The following is a 22528-nucleotide window of genomic DNA, read 5'->3' on the forward strand; positions in this document are numbered from 1 at the left end:
TCTTACACCAATTTAATAACGAGGTCTCATGTGATAGAAAGCAGACACCGTGAGGCTGATTCTCAGCAACACCCGGATGGGTTTTCCCCTTAGCTCTGGGAGAAAAGGCCTTCATCACACTCAGTCAGAATTGCAGTTCCTTTGGATGCTAGCACTCGACTGTCAGCCTCTTTGCCACTCCCAAGGCTGCTCCCACATTCATCCTGGGAGAAGCTAGAGGGATGGTACGACACACATCGAAACGTCTGAGAGAGAGGGGTCATCTGCGGGCAGTGTCAGACTGGGACACAGAAACTGGGGGGTGCAGAGAACTGGGGTCTTTACTACGTATATCCTTAGGAATAAAAGAGTTTTCAAAAACTGGTATCATGGACCTAAGCAAATAAATAAATAAACAAACAGATAAACAAAAAAAAATCCACCCCCTAGAGTCATCGCAGCAGTTTTGAATAAACATTAGTGTAAAAATTTGACCTTGGAACCTCCACTAGATCTTTTCTCATTTAAAAAAAAAAAAAGAGCCAAGTGTGTATAACGCGTAACTTGTTTTATCGCAAGCCAAGGCAACCTTCAGTACCGGCTGCCAGGATAGTGTGTTAAGAGGATTCTGAGGCAGTACCCAACTTGAGCGAGAAAGCCTTGTGAGTAGCTAACCGGGTCTGCCACATCACTGCAGGAAGCGGGGGGTGGGCGGCTGGACTGTCACATGCTCTGTCCTTGCCCTAGACCCTGTGTAAAGGCAGAGGGGGGCGTTTTGCCACTTGAGTCTAAACTACTTTAGGGATTTGATCCCTAGTCTCTCCCATGAGCAAATATCCCAGGAACGAACCCAAATCTCTCTCCCCAGGAGGTGGGCAATCCTTGCTGGGACAAATGATGTGGCCACTGAGGTGAATGCCATGGTCTCCCACAGGCATGAATAACACTGAGGGACATTCTAGCAGGTGTTTCCAGGAAGTCCCCAGGCTCTCTACCCTGGGGCAAAGCCGTGTTCTGGGATGTCTGGGTCCCTCCCTGAAGGACCTCGTGCTCTAAGAGGAGTCTGAGAGGAGCACACTCTGAGTCTCTATCTTCAGAGCTCTCCCCATAGTTTAGAGACCTCGGGGCGGGCCAGGCAGGACACCCACCTATCATCTGAGCGATGGTCTTCTCATATTCGGCCACTATTTTCCTGTAAAAGAAGTGAAAACATGTTGGAACTATGAACAGTTTTTCATTTCACACACGGCCCACGTGCTGTGCTCTCCAACAGCCTGAGCAATGTATGAGAGGACAAGTCTTACTCGCCACAGCTGACGCTCACTTCTAGGGCTACCCCCAACCTCAGCCTTCTCCTTGCACACCCAAAGAGGTTCATTTTCCTAGTCACGACTGAACACATCACTCCCTGTGCAAAACCTTCAATGTCTCCCCAGTGCCCACGAAGAAAAAAACAATTAAGTCCAAAGCATCCTGACAGTGGAAGCCTTCTGCAACCTGGGCCTGGTCCCCCTCATCAATCTTACCTCCTTCCATGTCACCTCATAAACACAATGGTTCAATGAGAACCAATGATTTCTTGTTTGCGCTGAGCTTTGTCACCTCCATGCCCTTGCCCATGTTGTTCACTCCCCCTGTCTACTTCCACCTCTCATAGTCTGTTTATCAATGTCCAAGTCAAATGTTATCTCCTCCAGGAAGCCATCCCTGATTTCTCCTCGGGATTCCATAACATTTTATAATATTTGCATCTTCTTCCAAAACATCTCATTCATCTGGCATCACAGTGTGGAAGTCTGGAAGTTCCTCTAGGCCCAGGGTCACTTCTTAGTCACCTGTGTTTGGTGGGGGTGGGGATCAGGGAGAGGAGAGAGTAGCACTTCTTGGGTAGCCTCAATAAACAACAGCTGCACAAAAGCACTAAGATCCTCTGCTTGCAAGACTGCCTCACTGTTGCCCCCCAGTGGAAGGACCCAGAGTGAAGAAGCCCTTCCTCCCAAGTCAACCTTCTGGAAGGAACCTCTTGAAAAAGACTTGGGGGGGAAGGTTCGCCTATGTTATCCAATAATTATTTTCCACAAGAGAACCAAGAGCAACTAACCACCAGCAGCTCCAGGGCCCTGATTACAGATGACCCCGCCTCTCCTAGCTGCATGACTCGGACACTCAGTTGGTCATGGATGCGGGCAGATCAGCTTATTCCCCAGTACAGAGAGAATGACCCTACACTGACTTTCAGGGCTGTGGGGGAAATTAAATAAGTTAAAAGGGATAATAGAATCAGAGCACATTCTGCAAAGTCTAAAGGCCCCGCAGATGCTGGGTGTCTGTCCCTGGCTTCCTGACTATGGGCCCCAGGTCAGCGCCTCACCCCGGGGCAGACCGACAAGAAAGGTGACCAGGACATAAGCCCACTCGGGTTCTTTCTGAATCCAACACAGACACACTTTTGTGTTTTCTGTGATTAAACAACACCTCCTTGTACCACAGAACCAGAAAACGGTGATGGATCTTAGCCGTGGCCCCATCTGAACACATCACTACTGAGGACAGAGTCTGGACCACAGCAGGTAAGGGGCGTATCCTCTCAGAAGGGAGACCAGGAGCCTAAAGCTGCTTCAGCTGAGTGGTATTTTCACCTCATCCTCACAATGACACCAAGAGGCGGTGCCCTCATGGACCCCAGATTTGCTGATGGGTATATTGGGGCACAGGGTCATTCAGGAACCTCTAGGGTTCTAGGGGTGCAAAGTGGCAGGGCTAGGGTCCAAACCCAGACATTGGACTCTGGAGCTTTTGCTCATAGCCCTTATGCTCCCTGCCTCGAGGCCCTGGGACTTAGCCCCGTTGTACAGATGATGAAAGACAGACACAGGGTCACGTGACAGGACCAGAGGCAGGCACGGAGCAGAACCTAATTTACACCTGGTCTGGCTTCAGAGGGCGACAGGGCAGGCCCTGGGGCCATCAAACACCAGCGCAGCTGTGCCAGCTGGTGACACTCGAAATCCTACCATACCAGTTAATACAGCACTCCCTGGTGCCCCCACAGGTACAACTTCTCCCCAGGAGGCAGAGGGAATCGGAGAACTTCCAGCCTTCCCAACATGCCCTGCTTCATTCCAGTGCAGGCAAAAAATTAAAGCCACCTTGTTCCTTCCCCCACCTCCTCATCGAAACAAACAAACAAACAGGTAGATTTAAAAATAATGCAACGACCGGGCCTCGGTTTGAACGTGAAATAGCATACTAAGATTACCCTCCAGAAGGGATCACAAAAAGCATCCGCAGAAAGAAGGGCATCAACAGGAGAATTTTCGGGACGATGCTACCTGACATAGGACACAGGGGCGATGATTACGTCGTTGGCTTGAGATTCAACATGGTAGCCAGAAATGCAACTGATTTTGGTAATGTGGTAACACCTGCCATCGCAATTAATTGCACTATACATGTACTAATTCTTCAACTATTTAAAAAGAATTCATCCATTCCTCTCCTCCCAAACTTTGAGACTTAAAAAAGGAAGCCTATTATAGTCCTCATAGCGCTGGCTCTTCTGCCTTGTTAAAATGACTCTGCTCTAATCCATACCTTCTCTAGCGGTTGGAAAACTTGAGCCAATGCAGCTTGTGCTACAGAGAAGCAGGAGGGTGAAAAATTGAACTGTGTTCCCCGCTGCCGCCCTGCTCCCTCAAGCAGTTCTCAGACCCGGTAGCATCCAGAGCCTGGACAGAGCTAACTAAGCCGGGATGGTCAGGGCAAAGGGATGGGTAGAAGTTGCTTTAAAAATGCCGCTTGCATTATAGCTTTAAAAACCACATCCCAAGGGTAAGTTCTAGCCCCAAAGATGGTTTCTTAGTTTCTAAGGTGATAAATGGAGAAAGGAAATAAAGGGGAAAGGGGGCATCAGAAGTGAGAACAAGGGAGGCAGGCCGCTGGGTACAACAGAAGAGGTTTGGATTTTGGAGTCATAAAGGTGAATTCAAATTCATAGTCTTCTAGCTAGAAGCTCAAGAACCTTGGGCAGGTCACCTAACCTCTCTGAGCCTTCTGCTGTCAAACAGAGCCGACAATCCCTTCCTGGGGGCCGGGGCAGAAACAGACTGTGTGCCTCTAGGCCAAAAGCACAGCCCTTGGCACGTGGCAGGCGGTAGCTATCATACTTCTATTACAAATACAGAAAATGAAAATAAATCGTTCAAGCGAAATTCGGGAGACAACCTAAATGTTCGTCCACGGAGACTGGTAAAATTACGTTATAACCATGTAAGGAGTATTAAGCAATAGTTTAACAACAAGGTGGAGACATATAAAAATCTGTCCATGCTAAGAGTTCAAAGAGTTGCAGGATAATGAATATTTCCACTCTCCACTTTTGCATATAAAAGGAGCCTATATCGCTATATTCATACATTTGCCATCAGAAATGGAAAATTCTTGAAAGGATTCAGCAGAAATGATACACAGCAGTTACTTGAGGGACATGGAACCAGAGGCCGAGTGTAAAGGAGATTTGGTTTTCATTGTACATATTTGTTGCATTATTTAACTCATGCACATATTTTAATCACAGTGATATACTAAAAACACTTGTGAAAATAGGAACCTTGGTAATAAAGAATAGAGCCTTCTATAGAAAACACTGTTCACGGGCCAGCTCCAGCTGTTATCCAACCACGGGTACCAGAAGCCCGGGCACCACAACTGACCTCATTTCCATCACTTCCCGCCGGCTTTCTTCATATTTCTCTTTCCACTCTGAGACCTCTCTCTCCTTGGTTATGATCTAGTATCAGGGAGAAGAAGAGAAAGGTTAGCCCCAAATGAGTGAATTCAGATCTGAGCAATTCACAGACCGAAACAAGGAGACATTGAATAAATGTGGAATTAAAGCTTCCTACACCAAACAATAATTGTATTCAGAGAATTTCCCCAAGCACGAGACAGAAATAAGCCAGAGATCAGACTTTCACGATGACCACTGGGGAGCAATAAAAGGTGTGTGCTTTTTGTTATAAATCAAACAAGGCCATAAAGGCTCGTTAAACAATCGTGTCTAGGAAGATCAAAACCTATGGTTTGCCACCCACCTCTGCCTACAGTAGTCAGAGGAGGAAGTCTGTGGCCAAAGGTGGACGTGGGCATACGTATTTATTTACACGTGGCAGAAAGCGCAGCTTTTCCCAGGGCAACCAGAGCTGGCCTTCCTCAACCCCCACCCCACCCCCACACACAACACCTCTGCTCTGGCGATCTGCAGTGCGGAGTCCAAATCAGGCTGCTGGAACAGAAGGCTGGCGGGTTTCTCCACCTCGGCAGGCCCGAGGCGGGAGTACAGGGCCGTTTTGGAGATGGAGACATCTGTTGGGTGAGCAGCTTCTCTCTGTGGAATGGTTTTTAATTAAAAAAAAAAAAAGTTAACATCGGTCATACAACAAAGAGGATTGCAATTCATCCTCTCATGAATGGGTCAGTTGTATGGTTTTGAAACAGAGAACATCCAAAGTATGAGAAAATGCTACGAGTGATGAATGGGGGATGGCGGATACAATCTATGGAAATCTATCATTTTGCACCTGCCCAGGCAGACAAAGGGGCTGATGGCGGAGGCCTCCCCAACTCCCAGCCCTTGGAGTCGAGCGTGTCTGGTGCCTGCTTATCGCTGCCATTTATCAGCCGCCGAGGCATTTAGGCACAGCATGTAAGAAGCAAGGTCATTCTCCAGCAGGCTCCACTTCCCAAATAAAAACCTGATGTAAATGAGGTTGAATCCTAGTCTACATTTGCCTAGCTTTGAGTAACGGCACATCTGATCATTTTTGTAAGACTGTCTATATCTCAATTTAGGGGGCACTTATTTAGCTCCATTTGAAAGGATATGATTCACAAAGCTGAAGGCCTACCGTCGTTATCCACCAGTGTCGCCTAGTTTCCACAACCTAGCTTCTGGATGCCTCAAGGGAAGAGCTATATTGGAGTTCTGTCACCTTCCGTCTGTTGTGTCAATGCAAAACTGAAAATTGGATCCATGACAATCACCACATGTACTGATAAGACCCTCGATAAGTGGTGTGATTCCCCGTCCCCCACAACTGACACTGGTTTGCCTGTAGAGAAGTCACCAGGCTCCTGAGAGGGAAGAGAGGTCTGTGGTGCCCCTCCCTCCCTTTGCCCAAAATGCTCAGCAATTTCCAACACACTTGAAATGCGGTGTTAGGCATATCATCGACCCAGCACAGCCACGGGTTGTGAGTCTAGTTCTACTACAAGAGAAATGCCAAACCAATCACTCTCAGTCCTATTCATTAACCTCCTGGTGCTGTCATGGTTGCCAAGGGCAACCTCCACCTTGGTCACCCACATCCAATTTGATGAGATACAATGGTGGTCTAACAGGCACGGTGCGACTGCTTCTTCCTTGGGAAACTTATGAGAAGAAACTGAGCAGTGAACAGATCACCACGGTGTGGTAGAGAGAGAGAGCTCTGGAAAAAGAGTCGTGAGGACTCATCTTGTAAATGGCAGCAGATAAGGCTAAAAAACCACCAGTAACTGGGAAGGGGGTGCACCTGAATGCAGGTGAGCAGACTTTCTCTCTTCGGTCACAAGAAGAGGCACGCTCTCCCTACCGCAGTGTCGGCAAAATGAACTTGAGACAGCTTAGAAAACTCAGGTGGAAGTTTAATGGATAGGACTGCAGATTCCCAAGTTAGGACTCATTAGTTGTACACATGCATGATGAACTACATGGTTTAGGTTGTCTTACAAGGGAGCTTCTGTTGCTTGGGTTTCCCGGCTCCTGCCCTGCCTTGAGTATTTGGGCCAACTCTGACATAGGACCCGAATGACAACTGCTGGTCAGAGAGGGGAGCTCACGGCGCTTGGTCAACCAGATCCTAGAGACGTGCTCCGTGTCAAATGGGATGCCAAGAAGTTTTCCAGCCTCAGGTCCTAAAGAAGCCTCTGTCCCAGGACGTTTGGACACAAGTTAACAGCCCTCAGGAGCAAGCAGGTTGACCTCTCAGAAGAGAGATGCCACCAGCCCACAGAGGCGGGGCTTCCCCAATGTATGGGTTAATCTTCGTAGTCTGAAATGTTTTCACAGTTCTACCGTGTTTCCTCGAAAATAAGACCTAGCTGGACCATCAGCTCTAATGCGTCTTTTGGAGCAAAAATTAATATAAAACCCAGGCTTATTTTACTATAATATAAGACCCGGTCTTATTTTACTATAAGATTATAAGTAAAATAAGTAAAATAAAATAAGTAAAATAAGATTATAGTAAAATAAGATCGGGTCTTATATTAATTTTTACTCCAAAATACGCATTAGAATTGATGGTCCAGCTAGGTCTTATTTTCGGGGAAACACAGTAACCTGTCATACGGGAAACATCTCAGAAAATGGAAAATTATACCTAGCCATTAAGACTCAGTATCTGTACTTATGGATAAAGTTCATAAACACAAAATTCGGAAGAGGATTAAAAAGAAAATGGTTCCTATCACTGTTTAAGTAAAATCACATATTCTTTGGGAAAAAAAATTAGAATAATAGAATTTCAAAATGGAAAGGGCATTAGATACGATCTAACTCCTCCTGGTCCTTCTAAAGATGGGGAAAAAAAAATGAGGATCTGAGAGTTTTGGCAAAGGTTTCCCAAGCTGAGATTCAATTCTGACCCAAAATAAGCCAGCTCTCTGAAGTGCAAGAGAAAATGAATTAAAACTAACTTTATCATACTGGGCAGAAACTAAATACGACCAGTGCAGGAATTAATGACCTTTCAGCCACCGAAAGTCCTTTGTAAAACAAGGAAGGGGATGAAAAATGAATAAAATAGTGAGCTTTCTCAGTAAACGCCAAAGGTTACTACCATATACAGTGATTCAATATCACTTTTCATCCTGGCCACCTGGTGTTTTCAATAAAAGAACAGATGACTTCAGAATCCCATTTGAATTACTACCGGAGTATCTGCACGTTAATGAACTTCAAGGTACACACCCTGGTTTTCTCTTACAACCAAGAACTGTTTTTAACTGAAATTAATCCGTTTGTCTCTTGCTGATATTTTAAGATGAAGATTTAGATTAAGCTTTGTTTCTCTCACATAATCCTCCACTTGCAACTTTAGAGGGCCCCAAAAGCCAGTAGAATCACAAATTAACATGTGAAATGGCCACCACTCAAGAGCCTGGGCCTCTGGAACTGACTTCCAATCCCTCAATCCACACTCTCAAATCTTGGTCTCTGTGAGGACCTCAGGGGTCACCGCTGTCCCCTGGGGGGGTCAGATCTGCAGATCTCATGTCTGGGGTCTTCTGGCCGCGTAGCCAGGGGCTGGAGGTCCTATCACTCAGCAGGGCTCACAGTCTTCCTTGTGGCCAATTCCCTGCTGTCAAGCCTCAGGGAAGCTGCCACTTCTGGGACCAAGGCAGGACCTCTGTCCCCAAGAGCCGGGCTGGGAGCAGCAGTACGACAGGAATGCACAAGAGTGGGGACCAGGAGTGGAGATCAGGTGGGGACAGCACGGCAGGCTGAGCCAAGGTCATGGAGCGTGGACCCAGGCTGGACGGAGAGCGGCCTCACCCGGGTGCTGCCCCATCCAAATGTGACAACGGGCAGTGAATTCTCAACCGCAGGATGGCAAACCTGGGGAACACACTCCCTCAGGAGGCACCCCCGGCCACTCCTTCCCAACACAGGCTGCAGACGATGGCCACATTTTCTCAAAACTGGCAAATAAACTGAAAGCCACGTGCCAGCCCTTTGCCACGGCTCTTCAGATTGTTCTTTTGGCTTTCCGGCATCGTGTAGATAACCGTTCCAGATACAACGCGAGACAAGGACCCTATGAAGTCAGGCTGCTCACAACAAGACAGGTCGCCCCAGACCTAACTCCTTCTCCCACTGATGTAAAAACCCAGGCGTCTGGAGGAAATCAGACACTAAGGACTAACACACTTTCTCTCGCAATGGGGCCTGTTTCTTGGACTTTCTCTGGTCCTGAAGCTTGCCATTTGTTATGTCCCTTGTTCCTAAGTTACAGACACATCCTTCATTCTGTATATTGGGTCCCCATCATCCAAAGGGGGCCAAAAGCTTTAGGGATCACAACCAGTATCGGTTATATACACAAATTAAATCAATCCCCCGTGCGTCCTGCCCTGCTTGCAAAGCCATACAAATGGGACAGTTAGGTTCTATCTCTCCTGGTTTAGTGTCAAATTCAGGGCTGCCACACAGTCTGCGACCCGGGTCAGATTTATCCCCAACTGAATTCAGCTTGGCCAGAACTGTGTGGATGGAAAGCATTAAGGAGCTACAGCCAGTCCCCTTCTCCCCCCAAACCTGAAGGAACTCTCCTCATTTCTCCCGTTTCCTAACTGAGACAGGAAACCCCACTGCAGCCCCTCAAAGGTTGGCTGGGCTAGCTCTCGGTCTGAAGGGAAATGTAAGTTGAAGCTGCTCAAAGGCGCAGCCAGAAATCACCCCACCGTATTTCATGCTGCTTTTTATATACTCAATATGACTTTTTTTCATTCAAAGTGATTTTACTTTTGTGATAGCAACAATATAAGATCATACTGCTAAAAAGCCTGGCCTAGGTGACCTGCAGCTGAAATATACGGGCAGAGAAAAGAGCAAATTGGATACACAGCTGCTGTTTTCTCTTCCTATATGTCAGCAGTTCCCAGTGGGGCCATCGAATGTCTACATGAACAAGAAACCCACAGGAACTTAAGTGGGCTCAGGTACAGGGATCACGTTGGCCGAGTCAGTGATAGGAAACAGCATCTATTTTCCTTGGGCCAAGGTCACCAGATAGTATCTATCTCATGAAAGCAGTAAAAGTTACTATGGCAGAGAGAAATGTTCCTTACACTCCAAAACATTCCATGCCTATGGAATGTTTCTTTTAGCATGCCCTTCTGCAATCCATGAGGAGGTAGCTGTGGTTCTCTCCGACCCACTCAGTACCTTCACGTGACAATGTTTTCTAAATCATAATCAGGACACGTGGTCTGAGAACAGGCTGTAACTGACAGGAAGTCAGCTGTCGGCCAATATTTGCCAACCACCACCTCTGACACGCTCTTAGAGGAAAGAGGCAGGGGTACCAGGCACCCCAGGACACTAGACTTGGTCTGAACAACTTTACCAGAATATGCTCAATTCTGCCTCACATTCCCGGACAAGAATATACTATATTTTTAGTGGCCAAACCTCAAGCAATTCCTTTTGCCTTTAAGCCACTACCCAAGGATATCAACAAATAAACCTAACGAGGAAAAAATCCTCACTGCTTAATGCTTTCTAAAGATCTCATTTCCATGGAAATTAAACCCAAGTTTATGGGTTGGCAACAAGAACAAGGACATCAGCAATTTCTATTTACATTCGTGTCCTTGCCCTGGGTCCCAAGGGGCCCAGTTGGGACTCCCAGTGTGACCATCTTTCACTGAGAGGTTCTCTGGGACACGCCCCTCCCCCCAGGGCCCCAGAGCAGGAGCAGCAGACGAACCCCTGATCACGTACCAAGGCCAAGAGATGGGAGAAACCACTGGCCCCTTTGCCAAGAGAGCTGTTACTTGAGATGGACGAGCAACGGGCTCCATTTGGAGATTCAAGCTCTAGTTCCCACCAGGCCAGGGGACAACTGTCAGGCCTCGGGCTGGTTCCCTGACTCTGTTTCCCCATCTGTAACGTGGGACCTGGACCCGCCTACTGAGGAGAGGTGCTGTGAGTATCTGATCAGGTAACAGAAGCAAAGATGAAGGCTAGCTAACCACAGCAGCTATCATTTAGGGCACACTTACTGTGTGCAAGCATGGTGCTGCTTTCCACACGTCATCCGTAGTCCTCACAGCAACCTGCAAACTTGCCACTGTTAGTCTCATCTCACAGATGGATAAACTGAGGCTCAGAGAGGAGCACCAAGTCATGCAAGGCCACAGAGCACACTGGGGTCCAGTGCTGGTCCGACACACCAGGTTCCCGGGGCTGCCCAACTCGGGGTGGGGAGTGGGGATGGGAATGAAGCGTCTCCTCAGAAACCCAGCTTACCCGTCAACCCCGAGGGGTGGGCTGAACCTCACAGGGCCACACATGTTTAACATGTCATCGGCAACTCATTCCAATTGTTAGGAAAAAATACCCCAAACTTGGAAGCCAGGCACAAAGATTTCCACATGCCCCGTTACTCCCACACTCTACTCCAGAGCAGGGGTTGGCAAACGGTGGTGTGTGAGCCAAACGGCACGCTGCCCTGTTCTCTGCAAAGGGTTTTACTGGAACACTGCCATACCCATTCATCAGTGTACTGTCTGGCTGCTTTCGAGCTAAGGTGGCCGAACTGACCCACAAAGCCTAAAATATTTATTGTCTGCCCTTTACAGAGAAGGATTGCTTTACTGTCATGCTTTTGACCCTGGCCTAAGGGTCATCTGTGACATCTGAGGCAGATATGGTTTCACTTACTATTTACTATGGATTAGGGTCCGGTCTCAACACAGATATTAAGTTGTAGAAAATAGAAAGGTTGCAAATTGTTTTTGTTCAGTAGAAAAGCAAATTTCAGAAAACGTAAAAAACCTCAAAAGCGAAGATCTTTTGGTCCTGCTTCACTGGTACTAACCAGTTTGCCGTCTAACTTTGCCATCATATTCCAGCCTTCATTTACGCCACGAGCTATCCATCGGTTTCTCCTAGTTTCTTCCATTCAACCAGCTTCCCCGTCCTGTTAGTTCCCTCGTTATGGAGTTAAATAGACTTTAGACATGTGCTCCATGTGTGTTTATGCAAAAGTACCACTTTTAGCTTTTTGGAAAATTATACTTGGTTGAGCACCAACATGGCCTGCCTGGCCAATGGTTAGCGAAGCTTGCGGACCACACGACATTCTCGAAAGGCATTGCACGGTAGCAGCAACCAGTACCTTGGTGTCCTGGCAGCTGCGGGAAGCCAGGGCAATCTGCCTGGCCAGCTTCAGGGCTTCTATCCGCATGATGGCAAATTCTAACTCCTCCTGCCAGATGGGTGGGTGTGAGCGGCCGCAGGGCAAATGCGTCAAGACAGGGCGTAAATGTTTCCACAGCCAAGAAATGAAAGGGCCACGTGAATGTGTCATGACAGGTATTCAGGGAAAACACACGCTCTGGCTTTCTTGCACAATTAACACCTCAGCAGATCATGAAATAAGTGTTTAATTTCCTTTTGTTCCCCACCCAAATCGCCCTTTGCAATGTCTGTCAGAAAGTATTATACATTCGAATATGAAATGATTTTAAAAATGAAATCAAAATGTTTATAGTCCTGTTCCCTTCGATTTCTTCCCTTTTGTTTGTTTAATGTAAAGTTGGCTAGCAATTTCCATGAATGGATTTGCATCTCCCAAACGACTGTTAACAAACCTCTCCAGGTTTGCTCTGAATGTTCTAGTCTAGAGGATATCAAATTAAGCTGTCAGATTTAAAGCACAGAGTAAGTAATTGTTTTGGTTCCAGATGTAAGACCCAGTCCAGATGTTATCGCAATGGGCGTCTGAGAGAGCCTCGTATACATAAATAGCTTGGCTCGATGGTGATCTAATACTCTTGGTTCCGTGAATAAATCACAGAAACTGCTTTTGGGGCTATCAAAACTTCTGGAAAATGACTGGGCCCAATTTCCAAATGGAAATACAAATGGTTTGTTCCATTTGCAATCACACAACTTATATCATTTTGGCGTCTTGGGTAAAGAACACCATATCTATCAGTCTCTGAGGGGAAGTTATCGCATTTGGAATACTCTCAGCAATTCTTCACTAAATCTTCCCTCATTGCATTTGGGGTTCTGAGGTTCATGCTCTACTGAGGTTTGGACAAACTCCCCAAAGGTCACACGTGAGCTACAAACCTGAAGTTTCTGAGCAAATACTGGGGGGTTCTTTTCTGCTAAGTCGGGTTCCAGATAGTCAAGCGCACCACAGAGAGAGGCTGGATGAGCCAGCCTGCTGAGGAGGGCGTCAGCAGAGGCAAAGGAGCCCTCAGGAGCTGTCTGAAAGCCGGCAGAGGAGGACACAGAGGAAAAATAGAGGAGAGCAAAGTGACAACAAAGTTTCCAAGCAAGGACCACGCATCTATTTGCTGGACATTTCTGCCTTAAGGCTGAAGAGAGTACCAGTGAGGAGCCAATGCTGTCCTTTTCCCGTGGGCTGATTCCCACATGCTGACAGTGGACACCTGGAGAGTGGCAGGCCCAACCCCCTCCCCAAAAGCACAGCCTTAGGTGCCCTCCCCACCCCCCACACCACACCCTCCCCAACCAGCCGGGGGAGGAAAGTTACCATTTGCTGTTTATTTGAAAATCTCAGTGGGTGGGAGACAAGCTAGTGGGTTTTCCAGACATAACTCACCGAGAAAATAACTCCAAGTATAAATATTAAAGAAAGTAAGGCTTTCGTAAAGGTTATTTTCTAAATAATGGAAAGATGATTTCAAACGAAAAAGTGTCTCCTGATAGATCAGAAAGCTTCAAAATCAGAAGCCAACTTTGTAGAAAGCGAACCATGCATGAGTTCTTCACAGCGTCTATTTGAGAGATCAAGTCATGTCTAGACTCTCTTTTTGCTATTATTTCACCAGTCTCCAGCTACCAGACACATAGTAGGTGCTCTATAAATATTTGATGCATGAGATAAATGGTTGGTTAAAATGGAACAACAAAGAGACACACTAAATCATCAGCCTCAAGCCCCTTTGAGGATTCCTAGGAAGGAGGTAAAAGAAATAAAAATAAAATTCACCTAGAAGGATGGTCCATTTTAAATGTGCAAGGGGTTGGGGGTGGGTGGGTGAGGCCTTCGGCTCAGGTCTACTTGCTCTGAGAGGAGAGGTGTTACTAGGTCCTGGACTACAAACAGGAGCGATTTCCCATCACCAGGACCCAGGAAAACCAACTATTCCCCAAAAGGAGTGTCCCCTGCTCCGTCATTCTCTGCCCTCAAGAATGGAGAAGCAAGGTACAGAATGACGACAGCTCCAAAGCAACTGTCCAGCCCTAAAGGGCTAAAGTGGAAAATAAATAACCCTGAAGGCAAATCAAGCACTTAGGTGAGAATTCCCCAACCACACTGGTGAGCACAGAGAGCCTTTCTCTCATCATTACGGTGGGGGTGGGTCTCCTAGGCTGGCTTCTGTGGTCCGGAGGATGGAGTAGGGCCCCATGCAAGGTGCCAGGTGAACATTGCTCTGAAGGCCTGGCACCCTTGGTGATGGGACCCAGCTGGCCAGAGGCCTCGGTCCCACTGATCTTGGGCCCCTCCGACCCCACTTACAATTTCAATCGCATCTGAAGCGGTGCCCAAAGCCATGGCCTCCAGCTCTTTCTGGGAGGATTTCTCTGGCACCTGCAAGTGTGGCTCTTGGTTGGGGCCCATCCCTCGTGTGACGGGATGCTGAATCTTTGACCCCGCGTTCACAAGGGCTTCAGTCTCCTCAAAACTTGACCTGAGGAAGTAAAGGGAACCTTTAGTCTTCTCACTGGAATTGACGAGGATGTCGCAACTCAATCAACATTCCAACGGACCCTGGGCTTCCAGGGCCCTGGGCTTCCCAGAGAAAAATGGGGTAGGTCTTGGGTGGCCATGGGCCCTATAGGCTGGGCAGCCTGAAGGAGGGGGTGGTCAGCCCCAGCCCAGGGCCTGCTGACAAGGGACGGTCAGAAGCACAGATGCCGCTGGCTAAGAGGAGTTCAGCAGACTGCCCGACGCTTGGAAGAGGAGTTGAGCAGACTGCCGGTCTTGGTTGCATACCCTAGGGGAAGTGACTGGACACTATGTCTCAGTCTCCGTTTCTGCAATACGGAGACAATATACCTCTCTGTGAAGATCAAGGAGATGCTGCCAGCCTGTAAAGCACTTAACACATGAGCTTTCACTTGTGCCCAGTGCAAGGGACAGGTAGGAGAGGACCGGAAGGTCCTCGTCTTAGAGCGATGCCCCACCCTTCCCGATCCAGCAGCAGACAGCTCAGAACCTGACTGACGAAGCTAATACTCGCATCCGTATTACTAATAAACGTTTACGGGCATTCATGGATGCCAGGCCTCGTGACAAGTGCTTTTCTTATAACATCTCAGGATAATCCTCCCAATAGCTTTGGAGGACGGGTACCCACCCCCATTGCACAGCTGGAGGATGACTGCAACACTGCCAGCCTCATTTTACCTCACCACATCCCTGTGGAGTCCGTTTTTTTATTGCTCTCAGTTTACACACAAGGAAACTGCAGCCCAAGCGGGTAAGTGACTTGCATCATGTCACATAACCAACCAGTAAGGGTTGGGGTGGGACGCAGGCTCTGAGTACTGTGGTACGCGTCCTCCCATGGGACAAATTACCAAATGAATTTGCATGCGTTTGCATGCGTTGTGGTGATGGGAAGGGCTCACGCATTCAGCTGCTAAAGGATTTTGCCTCAGTCCTCAGGGCAGCCCGTAACCAGCCCACTGCATTTATGTCTGTGTCGACATTTAAAAAAGGAAATGTGAGCTGCCGGCATATATGCAAATGGAATGACGTCAGGACAGCAGTGTCAAGGTGCTCAGGGGCTTGGGGACCTCTGGCCTGACCCGTAATCCTCTCATCGTGGAAGTCATACCCTGAACATGGCGTCGGGGACTCCGACATCCGGACAGGGGGAGACTTGACCGGGCTCTCCTGAGAAGTGTCAAACATAAGGTACAAGGCCTGTTTCTTCGGGGCGTCATCGTCCTGCTGCAGGGATCAAAGTCACACGTCAACTCGGCTACAGCTGGTCTGAACATGCTACAGAGATGACAACCAGAGCACTTTCAATAGGTACAAATAACTCATCAGGGAAAGGCCTCCACTTTTCTTGAGCCACCCAGAAGACAGGAGAAAACCAGTGCTGGTTAGGAGAGAGGAAGGTAGGAATGGAAGGGAAGGTGGGAGGCAGAGAGAAAGTGCGACTGTGTGCAGTTGGGAATGAGGGGAGAAGGATCCTAAGGGTGTTGTTTGCCGCCTTCTCTGATGGGCAACCATGCCAGCCACTGAGGATAAACAGCGGGGCAGGCAAGAGCCCAGTCTGGGCGTTGCCCAGTCAAATAGGAGGAGACAAGCACGATGACCCAGCATAATAAGAGTGACATGTGTGGGCCCCTCACTGTGGCAGCAAGCCCTCCTGGCACCTCCATGCCTCTGAGGGCATGAGCACAGTTCCCAGGCCATGCTCAGAACCAAAAGCCCTGTGGCAGCAGGTATTAAGCCAGGCAGACAGCTGCCCATCAGAACCACTTAAAATGCAAAGGCGGGAGGAGGCTTATTGCACGAAGAGACAATCTTCAGTGACATAAAGCAATTAATGTGAAGAAGACAGAAAACAATACACCTTGAAAACAACCAAGCCACTCCCCCACCGTTTAAAAAGAAGTCTCTGACTAGTTCTTTCTCAGTCTCGGGAAGTGGTTCTGCAGGAAAACTGACTGCATTCTATTGTTTTCTCCCTGCAAATGCCATCTGCAGTGGATGGAGTCCAAACCTCAGACCCTCCCTGCCCCCAGGCCCAGTTCACCCTCACTGAGCACCCAGGATGCTGTGGGCACCGAGGGCCCAGGACGTGAGGTCTGAGTCCCCGATGCTTTGCTCCTGGGAGGAGGCCTACGCTGCATTTTCATGACAAAGGAGAGGGTGGGAGAGCAAGTCCCCTGACTAGCCGGAGGGAGGAGGACTCACAGGTAAGGAGGAGCCGATTTTCTCCATATATTCGATTTCATAGGAGTTTCTGTAATCCAACTCTGCAAAAGAAACAGAGGGAGAGGTGTTAGTACCAGAGCAAAACAGCAAGATTTGGGCCGGGCGGGGGGGGCCAGGAGCAAGACTAAGCTTTTTGAAAATGTCCACTCACTAGTGATTCCAATTCAGTCGAAAGGGGAAGCTCAACTCAGCTATCTTCAGACAACTGGTAAACCTCTTGCTGTAAAGGGGCTTCTGCCATTTGGGTGTCTGAGAGAGTCCCAAGGAATTAAATGTCATGACCAAGCACAGGTTTGATTGGGGGACAGATCTGAGCATTTTACAGCAAGTTTTCAGTTCAGAGGAGTGTCTACGCTTTGGGTGTTAGTTTTCTCTGTGCGCCTCACGCGCGACATGTGCAATCTCCCCACAATCCGGTGACATTTTGGAACTACACCCAGCTGTCCCTCTCTGAGGATTTAGCTCCAGCCACTCCCTGAAGCAAGGGAAGAATAGATATTATTCCTCAGTGTTGCTTGTAAGAGAAGCTTTGCAACCTAAATTCTGTCAGTGCCTACAGGGCTGGTTCAAATCAAATTTTCAGATGCAAAGACTAATCAAGTCCAACTGAGTATAATATAATATAATAGCGGGTATTTCAAACTGGGACTTTGGGCTCCAAAGAAAACTCCAGATGCTCACACTGGAGACTACAAACCCACCGCCTGCCTCACGTACCTGGGCACTTCCAGCTCTGCCACTCAACTGAATTGCCCGCCCAATTAACGGATTCTGAGCACCTACTATGTGCTTCAAACCAGGCTGGGCAGTGGATGTGGTGGTGAACAAGACCAAAAAAGGCTCTAATCACAGAAACCACGTTCTGCAGCTACCAGATGGCTCTTTTCTCCTTAAAAAGAAATCAAGAGGTGACATGTGACCTGCTCAAAAACCAGCTGGCAAGAGAGACAGGGGCCATCCCTAACGCCTTAAATTTTTTTACATAAAAATAAACATAAATAGCAGTTCTGGTTCACATGCGTCTATTTCTACACGGTGTCGAAGCTATCACTTTGAAAAATGATTTGTTAATATGAGCTTTAAAATGGGGCATTCCGCGGAAGATTTTTCTCAAAACTGGCCAAGTCTGTGTGGTTGTGGCCAAATAAACTCCAGCAACTTCAACACGTGGACAAGTTCTCAGGAGTCTCTGAAACGCCCAGGTGCAGCAAACGCATCCATCTCGGATGCTTGGCCCGCTCAAGGGCGTGAAGACGGTTTTGGGGATTAACGGCCAGAAAGACCTCACACATCCTGATGGCCGACGCCCCAACTTGTGCATTACTTGGGAAGAACAGAGACCAGAGCCAAACCACATGCTGCTGGGCTGCAGCACAGCATCTGTAACTGTGACGTGAACCTGTTCCGGGGTCGGCCCCAGCCCAAGACACAGGAGCATTCCTGTAAACAGACTTCTGTTCCTCCTCACCTTCAAGCTGAGAAGTAGGTGGGGGACAGTAAAGGACAAGGTGGTTTGGAGGGCCTGTTCCTGATTTATCGCTTTCCGAAGGTAGCAACCCAGGACTATCATTTTGTTGTCCTATTAACGGCTGTTTAAGTTGAGAAGGTAATAATACATCAGCTGCCTCGTTCTCCAAGGGAGTATTATTGCCAAGGTATGGTTTTACCCTAAATTATTTAAGATACTCTCCGCCGCCCCAGCACACCCCACCAATGGCACAGAGCACTCAGGATGCACCAAACAAGCTCAGGGCCACCACAGAGATTTCCTGGGACGTGTGGCCCTGGGTCCGTGTCCAGTTCTGGTTACCAGCTCGTCACAACGAAGCATCCCACCCAGAATCTTAGCTCTTTTCCTGGCAGCTGATCTGGGCGAGTTTCAGGTCCCCAAGCTCACTTCTCTACCTTCTTTCCTACCTGCCAAGAGGGCTTCCCATCTCACTGCCCGGTGTCCCCCATACTTCCCTTCAGTGGCAGCATATGAGAGAACAATAGTGTGTGTGTAGGGGGGGCGTTCTCTGACTCCCCAGGGCAATGTCTGCATCTGTAATACCGTCTTTCCCCAAAAATAAGACCTAGCCAGACAATCAGCTTTAATGCATCTTTTGCATTATAACACCCGGTCTTATATTAATTTTTGCTCCAAAGAAGCATTGGAGCTGATGGTCCGGCTAGGTCTTATTTTCGGGGAAACACGGTAAGAGAAGAGGCTGCTCGCTAAAGCATGTGCTGCTTCAAGCCGAGGAAGCCCAGAGTTATTTTTAATGGGTCCTGTCATGTCCCAGGGCTGCTTTGGGTAATTATTTCATACTGGGGCAACGCACAGCGAGAGGGCTTGACTGCTGTTTTCATCCGACTCTAACTGCTGGAGCTTTGCTGGGGGGCTAGAAAGAGCGCTGGGCAGAGCCCTTCCGGAAGGAAGTCATGAGTCCAGATCATCATTCTCAGGATCGGGGAGCCAGCTCCCTGACTTCTGACTCCTATTGGCTTGTTTATACAGTGAGGCTCAGAGTGCCTACATTTTGCAGGATAAAATGAAATGCTGTAAGATAAAAGCCCCATGATAAGTTATATAAATGTAACACGTTGGGACCAGGTGTGTTATGGCTCATTGCTAATGCTTCTGGAAATTTCAACATAAGTGATTAGGGGAGAAGAGGCCTTGGGAAGGGGACAAAGACAAGGTTTTCAACTCTTCTAAAAACACGCTGTCGCTCTTCTAAATGTCTGCAGTGTGATGGCAATGGTGCCCACCTCTGTTGGAGGCGGGAAGGAGGGGCTGATGTAGCTGTGTGTTAAGGGAGAGAGGGGAACCGGGTGACCATCAAAGGACACCCCGATTTATGAACCTCAAACAACTGCGCTCAGGGTCTCTTGGACTAGAACAAGGAGAGGTCTCAGAAGCCGTGTCGCCCAGTGGTTCCTCATCTTTTCATCGCTACAGACCACATGGACTAGGTTTTCTCCCACAGCACGTTTCAAAAGATTGTGCCAGAAAAGGGCATTTACAAAGCATGCACTCAAAGAAACACATTTATAATTGCCCATCTGAGTTTTTAATCAGCAGGAGATGATCAGTGTCACCACAGTGAGTTGATGTAATTACAACCCAAACATGCAATTTTAATTAGCTGGGCACCTTGCTAAACTAGTCCCACTCAGGTTTTTCAAAATATTAAGACAAACTGAAGCTCTTGTGGACCCAGGAAGAGATGCACTGATCAGTTCAACACCCTTCTCTCCCGATGATGAAAGGACACCCGCAGGTCACAGCAGGGCTCGTAGAGTCAGGCAGACCTGGTTCTCCACGCATCAGCCCAGAGACGCTCAGCTAGTCGTACCAGCTCAAAGCCTGCACTTCCTCGCTCTTACTTGGGGAACTGCAGACATCCACTCTGCAGAACTGGCAGGGCGACATTAAATCATGTATGCAAAACACTCGGCGGGGCTCAGAAAGCGCTCCACCGATGACAGCTCCTGCCTTATCAGTGTGACTTAGAGAACTCCTCCTGCAGTGCTTGTGTGTTCCAATGGTAACCAGTATTTCCAACCCAACATTTTCTGATCCTGTGATTTGCGACTTCCGTGTAAGAGTCTCAATCACAGCTGTGGCCCTGGCCAGATTCTTCCTGGTGATCACATCAGCACCTTCAGGTATGTGTCTGCTGACACTGGACTTGACCTCATTCATTTAACAGGAAGGACGATCTGATAAGAGGGCTCAGCATCCAGTTTCTATGTGCAGTTGCTGGAGGGAACCAGAGCATATTAGAGAGGTGAATGCAAGGTCACCACCTCCTGAAATGGCAACCGCTCTGTATTCACACAGAAGATGAATTTCCAATTTCCCGCCAGCTACTGTAATTATGGTCGGGACCTCCCAAATCTTCACAATTGTTTTCTAAGAAGGCAGGTTTAATAGGGTTTTGTTCCAAGCTTACAGATTTACCTATCGAATTTTTGCAGAAAACAAACAATTACCAAATACGTCACTGAGCTAGTTGACTTTGTTTCAATTTAATGTTAAAGATGAAGAAATAGATCTTACCACTGAGTGAGGCACCTATTGACTTAAAAGGCACTATTAAAATCTCTATATTTTCTATGGAAAAAAAAGCATATATTTGGTCCTGATGATACAACCAAATACACATATATCCCGAAATCATACACCTTTTGATTCTTATCTTCTATGCCAAGCCCAGGTTGGTTTCTAAAGGGTTCTCTGACATTTAGAAGTTTCTTGTCAAGCTTGAAGAGATGTGAACCAGCAGGAAACCACTGGTACTATCAAAATGGCCTTGTCCACCGCCGGTGCTGCTGGGTGTCACCCCGACCACACACAGTCTCCCTCACACAGGCGACGCCTATTGCAAAGATCAAATCGACTGTGTTGACACTAAGCTGTTTACCTTTCTCTCACAAACCTGTCTTTAACCCCTATTGTGTTCAGGAAGCTGTGGACACAAAGACAGACCAGACGGAGTTCTTGTTTTCAGGAAACATACAATCTAGGAGGGAGCAAGAGACCCGCGTGCATTGTCATTACTGTGTTAAGTGACCTCAGAGTGGCCCAGACTAAGCATTAAGGGCAGGCAGAGCAAAGGAGATGTCCAGAGAAAGACTGGGAGGGCGCAGGATAAGCGTGGGAGACAGAGGAGGGGGACATTGTAGCCTGGGGCCAGCAGCAGAGGCAGCTGAGCGGGAGCGTCCCCGGAGAAAAGTGGTGGGGCTCAGGGCTCAGGTGTGTGTGCAGAGGAAAGCCAGGACTGAAGAGAGGCTGAGGCCAGGTCCCCGGTCTCTGGGGTCAGGTTGCAGTGAAGTGGTCTCCCAAACCCCAAGGCAGACAGTCAACCAGACAGCCAACTAAGAGGTTCCAGTCTGCTGAAAAATACAATGCCAAAAAGTCCCAGGATGACTAATTTAGATCGTCTTTTCATCTTCAAATTGTAGGAAGTAGATTAGCATGCCAAATCCCAGAATACATGAACTGGATCTCACTGGTACCATTCAGAGACCTCATGGGTACAGAGCATACCCACTGAGAGGCCTGATCACGGAAGAGCCCCCAGAGGAAGCATCTGAGTTACAATTGAAAACTACCAGCACCTCAGCTACAGCTCCACCCGCCCAGATGGGGGCAGAAGGTTGGTTAACAGATTGTGGTTCCTAGTTAGCAGCAAAGGAGGAGAGAGAAGGTTTTCATGTTTGATCGTCCTCATATTGACTTCTACTCAGTTTTTTTCAGATGTTTAGAAATCAACATCTTGGAAAGGGAAACGGAACCATCAGGATGGTTCAGAGGGCTGGAACAATCGTCCGACACTGGGCCTCGCACAGCGGTGGGCGGAGGACCGGGAACACAGCGTACCATCAAATCGGGGCGCTGATTAACCCTCGGAGGAAAGGTTCTAGGTACTCCCCCATCTGCTCTCCTAACAAGAAGGCAATTGTGGAAGCCAATATACAGAAAAATCAGTTCTCAGGATCCTTTTTTTAAAATCTCGATTTACCTAGTCATGCTCCGCTGACTTAAGATATAGAAATTTTTCAAGCCAAAGAATCTGGCAGAAAGTTAAAAGTGAATACATGTAAGAGAAAGATATTAATGAGCTAAGCCATGTGCCTGGGGGCTATTCAGAAGGACGCCGGCCTCTTGTTAGCAAGCCTGGGTGAACCTCTGGCTTGGGGCTTGAGTAGAAGGTGTGGCCACACGGAAGAGCGTCCTATGGAGCCGATGTACTGTGGTGGCACCAAGAGGCCCCCTGGGTAGCTGCACTTAC

At 48.0% G+C, this 22528-nt stretch overlaps 1 protein-coding gene across 4 annotated transcripts in view; it reads right to left on the bottom strand.

Annotated features, from left to right (window-relative positions):
* Window positions 1-22528, bottom strand: part of TACC2 (transforming acidic coiled-coil containing protein 2) — a 170640-nt gene that overhangs the window by 9588 nt on the left and 138524 nt on the right. For 2 of the 4 annotated variants that reach the window (XM_033129785.1, XM_033129786.1), the window contains 8 exons: window positions 16725-16786; window positions 15631-15746; window positions 14307-14478; window positions 12887-13027; window positions 11925-12014; window positions 5222-5365; window positions 4692-4768; window positions 1128-1171 (listed from right to left, as the gene is read on the bottom strand). In XM_033129785.1, the coding sequence (XP_032985676.1) occupies window positions 1128-1171; window positions 4692-4768; window positions 5222-5365; window positions 11925-12014; window positions 12887-13027; window positions 14307-14478; window positions 15631-15746; window positions 16725-16786 (846 nt within the window). The remainder of the gene's footprint in view (window positions 1-1127; window positions 1172-4691; window positions 4769-5221; window positions 5366-11924; window positions 12015-12886; window positions 13028-14306; window positions 14479-15630; window positions 15747-16724; window positions 16787-22528) is intronic. The other 2 variants (XM_033129787.1, XM_033129788.1) reach the window with 1 other exon arrangement.

The sequence above is a fragment of the Rhinolophus ferrumequinum genome, chromosome 16, assembly GCF_004115265.2.
Source record: "Rhinolophus ferrumequinum isolate MPI-CBG mRhiFer1 chromosome 16, mRhiFer1_v1.p, whole genome shotgun sequence".
Lineage (NCBI taxonomy): Eukaryota > Metazoa > Chordata > Mammalia > Chiroptera > Rhinolophidae > Rhinolophus > Rhinolophus ferrumequinum.